A 14,023-nucleotide genomic window follows, 5' to 3' on the forward strand; every position below is an offset into this window, starting at 1 on the left:
GGCATGCAGGAAGCAGAGGGCATATTGCTTCTATTGACCGCACAGTGGGGGCGTGATGGGCTCAAACCTGCCAGCTTTACCACACACACACACACACACACACACACACACACACAGTCACACAGTAACCAACTCCTGTACATGTGCTTGATACCAGCACTGTTTGGACTGGCAGACACACTGAATGGATCCAGCTTATTATTTCAATAAAGCAACCACAATTTGAGTGCAAGGAGTGTGTGGATATATATGTGTGTGTGTGTGTGTGTGTGTGTGTGTGTGCAGTCCTCTCACATCACCTCCCCACCCCTTCATCCAGCACTATCCATCACATTTTGCAGGTTTCTTGACAGGAGCTGGGAATTAAGTAGTTCTGTCTTAGAAATGGCCGCGAGCGTCTGGTGAATGTTTGAGTACGGTTTCGAGTTTTCAACACCAACCAGCGCTGTGGTTGGTCTGAGAGAAGTGAGGGGGAGCTGACGATAATCCAGGCAACCTTTTTAATACCAGCGGTGGAACTAGAAAATCCTTCTTAAATAGAAGCACTGTTATAGACTTGAGCAAACAGAGGTGAGAGTTGTCTTATTAAAAACAACTCAAGAGAATGTAAAAATTAGGGCTCAATCAATTACAATAGTTAATCGCGATTAATTGCAAATTTTGTATCTGTTCAAAATGAACCTTAAAGGGAGATTTGTCAAGTATTTAATACTCTTATCAACATGGGAATGGGCAAATATGCTGCTTTATGCAAATGTATGTATATATTTATTACTGGAAATCAATTAACAACACAAAACAATGACAGATATTGTTCAGAAACCCTCACAGGTACTGCATTTAGCATTAAAAATATGCTCAAATCATAACATGGCAAACTGCAGCCCAACAGACAACAACAGCTGTCAGTGTGTCAGTGTGCTGACTTGACTATGACTTGCCCCAAACTGCATGTGATTATCATAAAGTGGGCATGTCTGCAAAGGGGAGACTCATGGGTACCCATAGAACCCATTTTCATTCACATATCTTGAGGTCAGAGGTCAAGGGACCCGTTTGAAAACGGCCAAGCCAGGTTTTCCTCGCCAAAATTTAGCGTAAGTTTGGAGCGTTATTTAACCTCCTTCACGACAAGCTAGTACGACATGGTTGGTACCAATAAATTAGGTTTTCTAGTTTCATATGATACCAGTATCTTCACTCTAGCTTTAAAACTGAACCCGTTACAACCTAAAATTCGCAAATTGTGTTAATGCGTTAACGAAATTAGTGGCATTAAAACAAATTTGCGTTAGTGGGTTATTTGACAGCCCTAATTATTTCATATTACACAAACTAATGATAAAATAACATAAATTATAGCATCACTAATAATTACTAAACATTATTAATTATAATTTCATTGTTTGTTATCAGTAAAATAACTATTAACTAAGTTTAATTAACTATCAATTCACCATTTATAAATGATGGTTATTATAAAGTGTTACCCAAGATGGCGCTTTCTTGGGGCCCCCAATTCCCTAAATCTGCCCCTGAGTGGACGTTCATCTGTTGACCTTCATGACCTTTATCTCTTCTGGTCTTTTAATCAAGCATGTTGTTGTGTCTCAGGTGTGTGTCGGTATCCTCTGGGCATGTCAGGAGGGAAGATACAGGACGAGGACATCTCTGCTTCCAGCCAGTGGTCTGAATCCACCGCTGCTAGATATGGGAGGTAGGTCTCTCTCTTTCTCTCTCTCACGCACACACACACACACACACACACAAACACGTGCTTCATAGTATGTTTACCCTGATAATGAGTGTGTGTGTGTGTGTGTGTGTGTGGGTGGCTTTATCCTGCAAGGTGCCTGTTTATTTGTAGTAAGCCACAAACTGGGGTATCAGTTCTACGCACAGCCACATGATTAAGGAGGCATTTGTGTGTGTGTGTGTGTGTGTGTGTGTGTGTGTGTGTGTGTGTGTGTGTGTGTGTGTGTAGAAGAGCTTGGGTGGCCTTCAGTAAGTATGAGGATAATGATGTAATACACTTTCCCCCCCGTCCATCCCGGCTGTGTTTTCAGTCTCGCCCAGCTCCCCGTCGCCCCTGCCAGCCCCTTACCCAAAATGAACACTTTTAAGATGAATTTACGACGCAGGCTTTCACCGAGATGTTTTTATAACGGGCTGTAAGAACTGAAATCCACCACCGCACTCACTTCTGCTTTCCTCTCACCTTCTCCTCTCCATCCTGTCCTAGTTTTTCTTCTCCCTGGCTTCTCTTCCCTTTCCTGCTATAATTCTAATATGAACATCCACCCACCGTTAATTCATCCTTTCCATCACCCCTCTCCTTCTCTCTCTCTTTGCGTCTCTACCAGGTTGGACTTTGAGGAGGGCGACGGCGCGTGGTGTCCAGAGACAACAGTGGAGCCAGACAACCTGAAGGAGTTTCTCCAGATTGACTTGCGCTCGCTCCACTTCATCACCCTCGTGGGCACCCAGGGGCGTCACGCGGGAGGCATCGGTAATGAGTTCTCCCAGATGTACAAGATTAAGTACAGCCGCGATGGAAGCCGCTGGATCTCGTGGAGAAACAGGCAGGGCAAGCAGGTAAGTCGACCTATAGAGAGGCGAAGTCCCGCCCCTCCCGGGGGACCATCATGGGACCTTATTTCGGAAAAAATATGAACGGTAGTCACAAATATTTTTTTGATCCCGTTTGAATCACACATATGATGTTTGTCAAGTTAAAGGATAATTTTACAAGTCAAGAAAGTCTCAGTTTTTTGTAAAACTGTTGAAATGTCAGACTGTGAAAATACTTAATTAGAAAGACGACACACCAAAAGTCGTGTAAGTGACGTCTCTCTCTCTGAAGCTACAATGCCTGTGTGTTTCCTACTGGGATGTACTCACACCATTATGGGTGTCGCTCAATCTTTCTCCTCTCGGCTGATTATAAGACCAGGAGTCTCTGGATAAAACACATCAGATAAGATAACGTTACATTTCTGCATGGAGCATAGCTAAGTTAGCTAGCTAGATAAAGGATATCACGACAAACCCACGACGAACTGCAACAAACTGAGACTTTCTTGACTTGCAAAATTATCTTTTAAATTGACAAACATCATATGTGTGATTCATGGCGCAATTCAAACGGGATCAAAAAAATATTTGTCCCTCTCCGTTGACTACCGTTCATATTTTTTCTGAAATAAGGTCCCATGATGGTCCCCCGGGAGGGGCGGGACTTCGCCTCTCTATAATCTATTTTGACCTTTATAACAATCTTCTGATACTCATCATCGGCCTCCAGGTCATACTTTTACGGCCTGATATAGTTTATACCTGGCATGACTGTGTTTATAGTCGTAATAGAGGTTTATGAATTCTTCATTATCTCTAAATGATATAAAGAGGTCATGGGTCGTTCTCTAGTGAGCTTCTTCATTAAGGTCAAGGTCTGTTTGTTTTTTTCCTGCAGGTGATCGAAGGAAACAGGAACGCCTACGACATCGTACTGAAGGACCTGGAGCCGCCCGTCGTCGCTCGCTTCGTCCGCTTCATGCCCGTCACAGACCACTCCATGAACGTCTGCATGAGAGTGGAGCTCTACGGCTGTGAATGGCTGGGTAAGATGTCGCTGAGGATGATGATGATGAGAAAAGAGAGGATATGTAAGGACGGATGAGCGAGGAAGGAGTGGAGAGCAAAGATGACGGCTGAGCTGAGGCGCCAGTCCTAACTGCACCTTTGAGCCCATAAAGATAGAAAGGATCAGCTGATTCTCTGTCACCTTTTCATACAAGCAGGACACGAAACTGATGTATACTACAATAATCATATCAGTGACTTAATATTGAATAACCTCTTTAAATTTACTGAGGTTTATTTGATGCATGGTTGCAACACGTTCTCACTCCCAACTCATCAAATACCCCCACTCGGTCAGTTGCCCTATGCTTCAAAATATGACGTTCTAGGTTAAGGGTCTGAAATGAACTTTTCACTTTCACTTCCTGCCACTCAGAAATTTGATCTGCCACTTTTGAAATCTATGCGTTAAATGAAGGAATAACATTTTAGATCTGATGTCATTCAATGTAACACAAAAAACATTATCAGTCACTCATCTCTCATCACTCAATCATCTTCAACCGGGGTTGGGTCGCGGGGGCAACAGCTCCAGCAGAGGACCCCAAACTTCCCTTTCCCGGGCCACATTAACCAGCTCTGACTGTACTGTACTGTACACAGTACTGTACTGTACTTTGTTATTGTCATCTATAGTGTTTATTTACATAAAAGACACAGTTGAGAAATAAAAGATTGTATTTTTATTTAAATATTTGCTTTGATTAGCGTAGTAGTTTTAACGATGTATTGTATTAGCTCTATTATCTATTTTATATTGCTGTGAAAACAACTGTATTTCAAACAGGAGAGTCAACTCCATTTCTACAATTTCATTTCAAATGAACAATAATTGATTACATGGTGCATGATAAGATGAACAGTGCAAAGTCTTTGGCGATTAGCTTGGCACTGGCTTGAAGAATATGTGGAGATTTTTCTCAGTTATCCGAAAAAATACATGAAGCAGTAAAGAAGAGTATGGAAACCTGGTGAAATTTGAGATCCTCCTTTCATACTGTTGGAAAACATCACATATTCTGCATAATGGAAAAAGTCTACCCATGCCTTTTGCATAACTTTGTAAATATTGGTAGCTGTCTTAAAACTACAATTTCAAAACAAACTTCGGTGGCTTTGAGCGATGCTTCTCTGCACAGCATGAGTTGAGAATGTTTTGAGGTTATTTAATCTAAAAAATAAATAACTTTCTTTGCTTTACAGATGGTCTTGTGTCGTACAACGCTCCAGCAGGAGAACAGATGAACATGCCTGCTCACCCTGCTTATCTCAACGACTCGGTCTATGACGGAGCTGTCATCCACAGGTATGTGTTTTATGTGTTTCTGTGTGTGTTTCATTATTCCCCTCACCACTACACTGCTTCATCATTGCTCTCATCCTGCGTCAGTGCTTTTTCCCCCCCTCACCTTGTTGTTGCCCTGTCACCATGGGGAAAGCAGACAGACAGGCGGTGGTGAGAGTGGGTCATGGTGGTTTACTTAGTTAGGCAACAGCACACTCAGAGGAATGACTGAGTCAACCATGAAGTTTAGAAACCGGAATCAGTCTTTTGTTGACAGGGGTGTTTATGTTAAGGCATGGTGAATAATGTCCTCCATGACACAGGCAGAGTTCCTTCTCTCTCTGTGGAGGGAAAAAGAAAATGGCCTTTATTACGAGATCACAGCCAACAGCTGAAGTGAGGAATTGGTTTTACAATGCTGCCACCTAGTGTTAAAGAACTTGTACAGTTTTTTTGCAAATACTAAAACACAATTTCTGAAACTAGGGCCCTCCTTGACCAAACTTTACTTTCTCTTGCCAAAGCAAACACTTCATTCAAAACTATATAAACTTTTATTTTTGCATCACAACTTTACACACAAACGCCAAATAAATGCCAACTGCACACTGATGCTAAGTATAAATCACTATTATCTAGAGTCTTTGGCTTTTTCATATGCAGCATGCTGTAAATATAGACTATGAACACAAACGCATTGTGTTTATTCTAAATACTCATATACTCATAACAGTATCAGAGACAATGACTTTAACCCTTTGAGACCCACAATAGACTTGTTTTTGTCTTTCTTTAGGGGGGTACAGGGGTCTTTAGGGGGAGATAGCAGGTCAACAGTATATGTCACATAGATGTGGTGTACATCACCTGAAAGCTGGGAACCTGAATATTAATTTGAGATGCTGCTCAGCACGCACTGTGTGTCAAGTTTTTCTCGTCATAAATCAGAAATAAGAATGCCATTATTCGGCGATTGGATGGCGAGCACTTATATTCTGGAAACAAAGCTCAGAAACCCCCTTATTGTCTATGTACCTAGGAAAGCCATCCATCCTCTGAATGCTCTAGGTCTCTAGTTTGTGGCTGTAAAGTTTCATGAGTCTGTGATTATCCTAGAGGTCACAACAGGTCATTTTATACAGTGAGGTCGGGGTTTCAAAAAATGGTCTCAATACAATGAAATGGCTACTATGGAGACTAACATCATCACACATGAATACAGTTGGGCTCATTGGAGCCCAGTATGCAGAAATATTCAAACACATCATTTTAGAATTGGTGAAAATAACACATTTATACTGCATTCAAAAAACTGCACGTTTTCTTTTTGTCAAAACTGCATGTGATTATCATAAAGTGGGCATGTCTGTAAAGGGGAGACTCGTGGGTACCCAAAGAACCCATTTTAATTTATATATCTTGAGGCCAGAGGTCAAGGGACCCCTTTGAAAATGGCCATGCCAGTTTTTCCTTGCTAAAAATTAACGTATCTTCAGAGCTACATTGAGGTTTCAATAATTCCGCCACAAGAACCAGTTTTTTGTGTTTTGGCAATTGCAAAAAAACTGTAACAGAAGTCTTTACTTTGGACATAAATGATGTTCCTTTGTGTGTCTGCCTCTCTCTGTTTCTCAGTATGACTGAGGGTTTGGGCCAGCTGACTGACGGAGTGTGTGGCCTGGATGATTTTACACACAGTCACGTCTACAACGTGTGGCCCGGGTACGACTTCGTGGGCTGGACTAATGAGAGCTTCCCCAGTGGATATGTCGAAATCATGTTTGAGTTTGACCGCATACGCAACTTCACCACCATGAAGGTGAGGCTCCTGATGATACAAAGCTTTCCCCCAGTGATCAGTTTTTTCTCTCACCGGCACTAAAAGCGTCTTTAATCTGCGTCCAGGTCCACTGCAACAACATGTACTCACTGCACGTCAAGGCCTTCCGCCAGGTGGTGTGTTACTTCCGCTCCGAGGCCGACTGGGAGGCCACGCCGCTCTCCTTCAGCCCCGTGGAGGACGAGAAGAATCCCAGCGCCCGCTTTGTCACTGTCAACCTGGCCAATCACATGGCCAGCGCCATCAAGTGCCAGTTCTACTTCGCTGACGCCTGGATGTTGTTCAGCGAGATCACCTTCCAGTCAGGTACAGACTGAAGAACCGTGTGTGTAATCTGTAATGAAGATCGCTGGTAGTTTTACTATTGTATACATCTGGTTTTACACTTTAACATTTAATATTTGGAGACTCTGTGTATAATAATAGTATATTATTTGTTATTATGATTGTATTAAAGTCCGTTTTGAAGCATTCTGATTTAAGATGAACAATTTAATTTCTGACCATCTCTGTGCCATCTGGCCTTTCAGATACAGCCATGTACAACACAACGCTGGCTCCACCCAAGACCGGACTGCCACCCAACATACAACCAGGTCAGTGATCACTCCACCAGCGGCGCCGGTCAGCTTTGGATGACATAACACAGTGTTTTCCACAGGATTTTGAGAAACTGTGGTGGGGTGCTCCCTCAGAAGAAAATGTTGAACATATTAAAGTTAAATGCATCAATCTGGTGCACTTTGAGAGCAAAATGATGAGGTTAGATCTATGAAGAACTTGGTGCTCTAGTAAACAATTTAATCATAATGGTTGTATGGTTATGAATGCTGAGAACAAAAAGTCATACCGCATAAGCATTGTAAACGAGACAAGGTGCTGATGTTTTGTGACATGCATGACAAATAACAATATGGCATCTTTCGTTGTCAGCAAACTTGTCTGAGGATTCGACAAAGAAGTTAATAAGCAGACGCAACAAATAAGCACTGACGTGACTGTCATCAGAAAAATACTCTCAGTGTATCAGCCGGATGAAAACAGTTCAGTTCAGACCTTTATTGTCTCGCAAGTGGATGTTTTTTCTGCAACAAGAGAGCATAAAAACAAAAGAACACAATAAGAGAATAAGTCAATTGAAGACATTAAAAGGGCTGGTACTATACACACACAGTACAGACTACAATAAAAGGGTCATAACAGTAAGAACAGGCATGAGATAAAGTGCAAGCTGCGCAGGGAACCATGAGGCAGTTTATCAGAATTATAGTTTTTCACAGTCTACAGTACTTGAGACACAATGACCACAACCTGTAACTCATGTATCGACCCCCCCCTGGACCAAATTCTGCTAAAATACAAGCACATTTACTGCTCTACACTCCGATTGCAGTTCTAAACTACACTTCTTTCAAAACACTACACACAATTCTCTAACATTTGGCACAGTAATAGTCGTGGTAGTCAATCACAAAGTAGCCACGCCCTAAAGCATCCCCTGCTTTATGGTCTATTTGACTCTAAATGGGACCATAATGTACTAAATGAACATCATGCTGTATTGAAGAAGACTTGAAATTAGTGATTGAGACCATAGACTCATGTTTACAATGTTTACTGAGGTAATAAATCAAGTGAGAAGTAGGCTCATTTTCTCATAGACTTCTATACAATCAGACTTCTTTTAGCAACCAGAGGAGTCGCCCCCTGCTGGACATTAGAAAGAATGACAGTTTGAGACACTTCAGCATTGACTTCACTACTCAGACCTGGAATTTGCTCACTGGTTTATTCTGCACATGCATACATACAGTTAAAGGTGTCTCTCCCTGCTCCCTCCCCAGAGGATGACCCCACCCACAAAGTAGATGACAGCAACACCCGGATTCTGATTGGTTGTTTAGTGGCCATCATCTTCATCCTCGTGGTCATCATCGTCATCATCTTGTGGAGGCAGGTGTGGCAGAAGATGTTGGAGAAGGTGAGCTCATCACTGATGTGTTAAACCTGATACCAGCCTGTGTTGCATGTGGGAGTCATTTTCATTCGTTAGGTGATCAGATCTGTTCCTTCAACCCCCCCACGTCCTTCATTCTAGGCCTCTCGCCGGATGCTGGACGATGAACTAACTGCTAGTTTGTCAATACAGAGTGAGACGTTCGCTTACAACCACAACCAGTCGAGCACAACCAGCGAGCAGGAGTCTAGTTCCACCTATGAGCGCATCTTCCCCCTCGGTCCAGATTACCAGGAGCCGTCACGCATCATATGTAAGCTGCCGGAGTTCGCTCAGAGCTCAGAGGAGCCCGGTAGGTAGAAACACACGTCTACTTACATACCGTAAAACTTCAATTAAAAGCCGAGGCCCAATTAGAAGCCTAGTCCCAGTGTAGCTACTCGTTTTGGACATGGACATGTTACACATCGTTAGATCAGTTAGATTCTCCACAATTCAATCATCCAGTTCATTTTACGTAAACCAGGAGCACCAAAGTATAATTCACTCAGATTTATGATGCTGTTGATTGCAGCTAGACCGCCCGGTTAGGTGTGTGTCTCCCTTTGTGTCCATTTGACCAGTGAAAATGTTGTTTTTGAAAAGATAAATGCCAACAAATATGGATTGAAGCAGAGTGTTTGTTTGGGAATTTTGGAAATGATTACATCGATCTTTTTTCAATAAATGTGGACTTTTGGACTGAAGACTGAGACAATTACAGTCAGAGACGCTGAGCGCTGCGTTGCTTGCGACCCTCTCATCGGATAAGGAAAAACTCCAGACAAAGCCAGAGCAACACAACCTCCTCTCCACGTCAAACAGATAGAACCAGAGCAACACAACCTCCTCTCCACGTCAAACAGATAGAGCCAGAGCAACACAACCTCCTCTCCACGCCAAATAGATAGAACCAGAGCAACACAACCTCCTCTCCACGTCAAACAGATAGAACCAGAGCAACACAACCTCCTCTCCACGTCAAACAGATAGAACCAGAGCAACACAACCTCCTCTCCACGTCCAATAGATCGAGCCAGAGCAACACGACCTCCTCTCCACCATGGAACCTTGAGAGAGGACCAGATTTTTGGCCGGCTCGTCACTGACGGGTTTTGTGTTGGTATTTCGGTGCCCTAAAACAAGCGTTGTTTACTGTCGCGGAGCTATAGATCAAATGAATGATTCATAATTGATATGTTATTCGATAGCCTAATTTTTATACAAGTAATATTCATACTGGTTTAAATAATCAGTTTGATAGTATTCCCCATCTTTGCTGAGCATGAGTTTTGTGCAAAAGGAATTAAAGGCCCGTCCCAAATATACGCCGGTTGAGTTAAGTGATTGAAGCAAAAAAAAAGCCTGGGCTATTAATTGCAGTTTTATGGTATACACATCCGTTTAAAGTGATAATCAACATGGTCAATCCCTTATCTTATTGAGAGTTACAGTTTCACTATTGTGTTCCAGCGTCTACCAGCACAGCAGCTTCTAAATCCACCACAACTGCTACAGTCCAAGATGGCGCCCCTCACTACGCAGAGGCCGACGTCGTAAACCTGCAAGGCGTGACCGGAAGCAACACGTACGCCATCCCTGCACTAACCATGGACCTGCTGTCGGGGAAGGACGTCGCAGTGGAGGAGTTCCCACGAAAGATGCTCACATTCAAAGAGAAGCTGGGAGAGGGACAGTTCGGAGAGGTGTGTGTGTGTGTGTGTGTGTGTGTGTGTGTGTGTGTGTGTGTGTGTGTGTGTGTGTGTGTGTGTGTGAGTGTGTGTGTGTGTGTGTGTGTGTGTGTGTGAGTGTGTGTGTGTGTGTGTGTGTGTGTGTGTGCAGCTCCACCGTTCTTCTACAAGCTTTCTTACAGCTTTAGATGACAAGCAAAGTTATAAATGTTCCCTTCCTCCTCTCCTTACTCTCCTTTCCACTTGTTCTTCCTCTCAGGTGCACCTGTGTGAAGCAGACGGAATGCAGGAGTTCATGAATAAAGAGTTTTTATTTGACATCCCCGAGGACCAGCCAGTTTTGGTGGCGGTGAAGATGCTCCGTTCAGACGCCAACAAAAATGCAAGGTATCGACTCAGGACGCCAAATACCTCATTTTTAGCATGAACCTGAAACTGAAAATGAGTCTTGAAATGTTAAGTTTATATAATTCTGATCTGTCTCTTTGTAAAGTAAGTCAGTTTTTTTCAGCTTCTTTTTATTGGTATATTTTCATTATACAAAATATCCCTCTAAAAAGTTATTAGACAAATAATAATTGTGATAGTAATAGCAGTAGTAAATAATTAGAGAAAAAATAGATACATAAAAAAATTAAATAATAAATATAGATTTGAAATAAATACATAAAAAATAAAAATAATAATAATACATATATAAAAATAAATAAATAAAAAAAAGTAGAATCCTCTCATCCAGAGTCACACAAATCACAGAAAGAAATCAATTTTACACATACAGAAAAAGTAATTAGACAATTAAAAATTGTGATAGTAATAGTAGTAGATAATTGGGGAAAAAAGTAGATACATAAAAAATCAATTAATAATAAATATAAATTTGAAATAAATACATACAAAATAGTGATACATAAAAAGAAAGAAAGAAAGAAAAAGATGATAATAATAATAGCAATAATAAATAAATACATAGGGTTGCAACTAACGATCGTTTTCGTTATCGATTAGTTTGACAATTATTGTTTCAATCAACCAGTTCAGTTAAAACATCGAAATGTCAGAAGACAATGAAAAAAGGTCCATGCCAGCCTCTCAAAGCCCAAGGAGACGTCCTCAAATGTCCCTCTTTGTCAGTCCAAAACCCAAAGACACCCAGCTCAACACGATACAAAACAGAGTAGAGCAGGAAATCTCCACATCTGAGAGGCCGAAAACAGCATCACAGTCACTTCCTTTTTTTGTGTTTTGGTAGGAATGACTTCCTGAAAGAGATAAAGATCATGTCACGTTTGAAGGACCCCAACATCATTCGCCTGCTCGCTGTGTGCATCTACAGCGACCCTCTCTGTATGATCACAGAGTACATGGAGAACGGAGATCTCAACCAGTTTCTGTCCCGCCACGAACCCGAGGGACAACTCGCTCTGCTCAGCAATGCACCTACTGTCAGGTGAGTGCACAACAGCTGTTTATGTATGTCTGTTTGTGTGTGTGTGTTGTGTATTGTGTTTTTTATTATTCCCCTTTCACATGAAACTGTTTCTTTCCTCTCCTCTCCAGCTTCAACAATCTGTGCTACATGGCGGCTCAGATAGCGTCGGGGATGAAGTACCTCTCCTCTCTAAACTTTGTCCATCGAGACTTGGCCACACGGAATTGCCTGGTGGGCAAAAACTACACGATAAAGATAGCTGACTTCGGCATGAGCAGAAACCTGTACAGCGGTGACTACTACCGCATCCAGGGCAGAGCGGTGCTGCCGATACGCTGGATGTCGTGGGAGAGCATCCTGCTGGTAAGGACTGCCACTTAAAGGAATACTTCACCCACAAAATGACCATTTACAGATCAATTACACACCCAGTGTTTCCTTGAGTTCTTGAAGAAAACATATCTCTCATGCCTCCACGGTGAACGGAGAATCAAAAAATGTAGAAAAGTCTTGATGAAGTGAAGTAAATGGGGGTCGCTTTCAACAACAGCAAAACTGTATCAAAATATCCAGTTTTAGCGAAGATGCGTGTGTTTGTGTATGGAGGATGGAACCTGCCAAAATAAATAAATAAATGAATAAATAAATAAATGAATGACTCGATAAATAAATAAATATGTCATTAAATGCAGGAAAAATATTAAAGATGAATATACCCATTAATTAATCGATAAAATGTGACATAAATTGGTATTTCTATTTATTCTAATTTGCTTCTTTATTTATTTATCTTTGTATTGATTCCCTTATTTATTTACTCTTCTTTTCAAATTTCCCTTTTATTTATTTATGTATTTATTTTTATTAATTTATTAATTAATTTAGTATTTATTTTATATTTATTTTATATTTATTTTTAAATGTATGTACTGTATCTATTTATGTATTTATGCATTTGTTTATTCATTTATTTATTCATGCATGATTTTTCCTTTTGCATTTCACCCCTTATTTACTTCCCCAAACTTATTTATTTATGTATTCTTTTCTTTATACATTTCTTTTTACATTCAAGTTACATCGACCAAAGAATTTTCATTCAGTGCTCAAACAATTCTTAATCCTGTTTTTAAAATGTTGCATGCTTATAAAATTATCTAGTTTAAAATGTCTCACACCAAGTTGAGGGTTCAAACACTATAAAAGCTCGCCAAGCTGACAGACATATCACTTTTGATCTTTTGTTGTGCAGGGTAAGTTCACCACAGCCAGCGATGTGTGGGCCTTTGGGGTGACGCTGTGGGAGATACTAAACTTCTGCAAGGAGCAGCCCTACTCTCAGCTCACTGATGAGCAGGTGATAGAAAACACAGGGGAGTTTTTCAGGGACCAGAAAAGACAGGTGAGTGTCGTTACAAACATTTCATCCACATATAAAAACCAAGGCCTATTGAAGGAGGCTAGGACACGGGTCTTCGGGTACAACACATGCGCAGTGTAACTGGAGCTGTGGTCGTGCATTGCGATTGGCTCAATTTTGTTGAGTGCAGACTAGGGACGCTAATTTAAGGAACGACAAACAGTGTGTGTGTTTGTGGTACGTTAGCAGCTCTGGCTGGAGCTTCGTGCTCCCCGTAGCCACACACATACGGTCTGTCAGCGCGGCGTAACTTAAGCGAGTGTCCGACAGACCGTGTGTGAGTGGCGGCCGTGAGTGTGGGTTTGTTGGTGGCGTTACAGCTGTGAACGTAGGTGTAGCAGACAATGTGTGTACAGTTTATTTGTCGGTGAATAAATGCTCCGAGGCTGTGCTCCGCTCAAAACCGGAGCCAAATTGATGTATCTGTAAATCCGGCTCAGACTCTCTTGAGGTGGACCAGCTTTTCTCCTTAAACTGACGAGCCGCTCCTCTGATTTTTTCTCAGCTTTTTACCGTTTTAACTGATAGCGTTAATCGGTTAAAATGCTTAATGCCGGTTTACGGTTAAACGGTTAATTATTAACATCCCTAGTGCAGACCAGATTTTACTGCGCATGTGTTGTACCCCAAAGATATGACGCGTTGATGACGCGTGACCCAGCCTCTTTCAATAGGCCTTGATAAAAAACAGGAAGTGACTCCCTGGCTGAACTTCTC

The 14,023-nt window shown here is 41.6% G+C and overlaps 1 protein-coding gene across 3 annotated transcripts in view; it reads left to right on the forward strand.

The window, feature by feature from the left end:
• Positions 1-14,023, forward strand: part of ddr2a (discoidin domain receptor tyrosine kinase 2a) — a 54,910-nt gene that overhangs the window by 37,039 nt on the left and 3,848 nt on the right. For 2 of the 3 annotated variants that reach the window (XM_074635873.1, XM_074635874.1), the window contains 14 exons: positions 1,615-1,717; positions 2,364-2,595; positions 3,473-3,620; positions 4,846-4,948; positions 6,563-6,746; positions 6,833-7,073; positions 7,298-7,363; positions 8,612-8,748; positions 8,866-9,076; positions 10,237-10,469; positions 10,714-10,841; positions 11,707-11,904; positions 12,015-12,249; positions 13,139-13,288. In XM_074635873.1, coding sequence (XP_074491974.1) covers positions 1,615-1,717; positions 2,364-2,595; positions 3,473-3,620; positions 4,846-4,948; positions 6,563-6,746; positions 6,833-7,073; positions 7,298-7,363; positions 8,612-8,748; positions 8,866-9,076; positions 10,237-10,469; positions 10,714-10,841; positions 11,707-11,904; positions 12,015-12,249; positions 13,139-13,288 — 2,369 coding nt within the window. The remainder of the gene's footprint in view (positions 1-1,614; positions 1,718-2,363; positions 2,596-3,472; positions 3,621-4,845; positions 4,949-6,562; positions 6,747-6,832; positions 7,074-7,297; positions 7,364-8,611; positions 8,749-8,865; positions 9,077-10,236; positions 10,470-10,713; positions 10,842-11,706; positions 11,905-12,014; positions 12,250-13,138; positions 13,289-14,023) is intronic. The other variant, XM_074635875.1, reaches the window with a different exon arrangement.

Source organism: Sebastes fasciatus, chromosome 5, assembly GCF_043250625.1.
Source record: "Sebastes fasciatus isolate fSebFas1 chromosome 5, fSebFas1.pri, whole genome shotgun sequence".
Lineage (NCBI taxonomy): Eukaryota > Metazoa > Chordata > Actinopteri > Perciformes > Sebastidae > Sebastes > Sebastes fasciatus.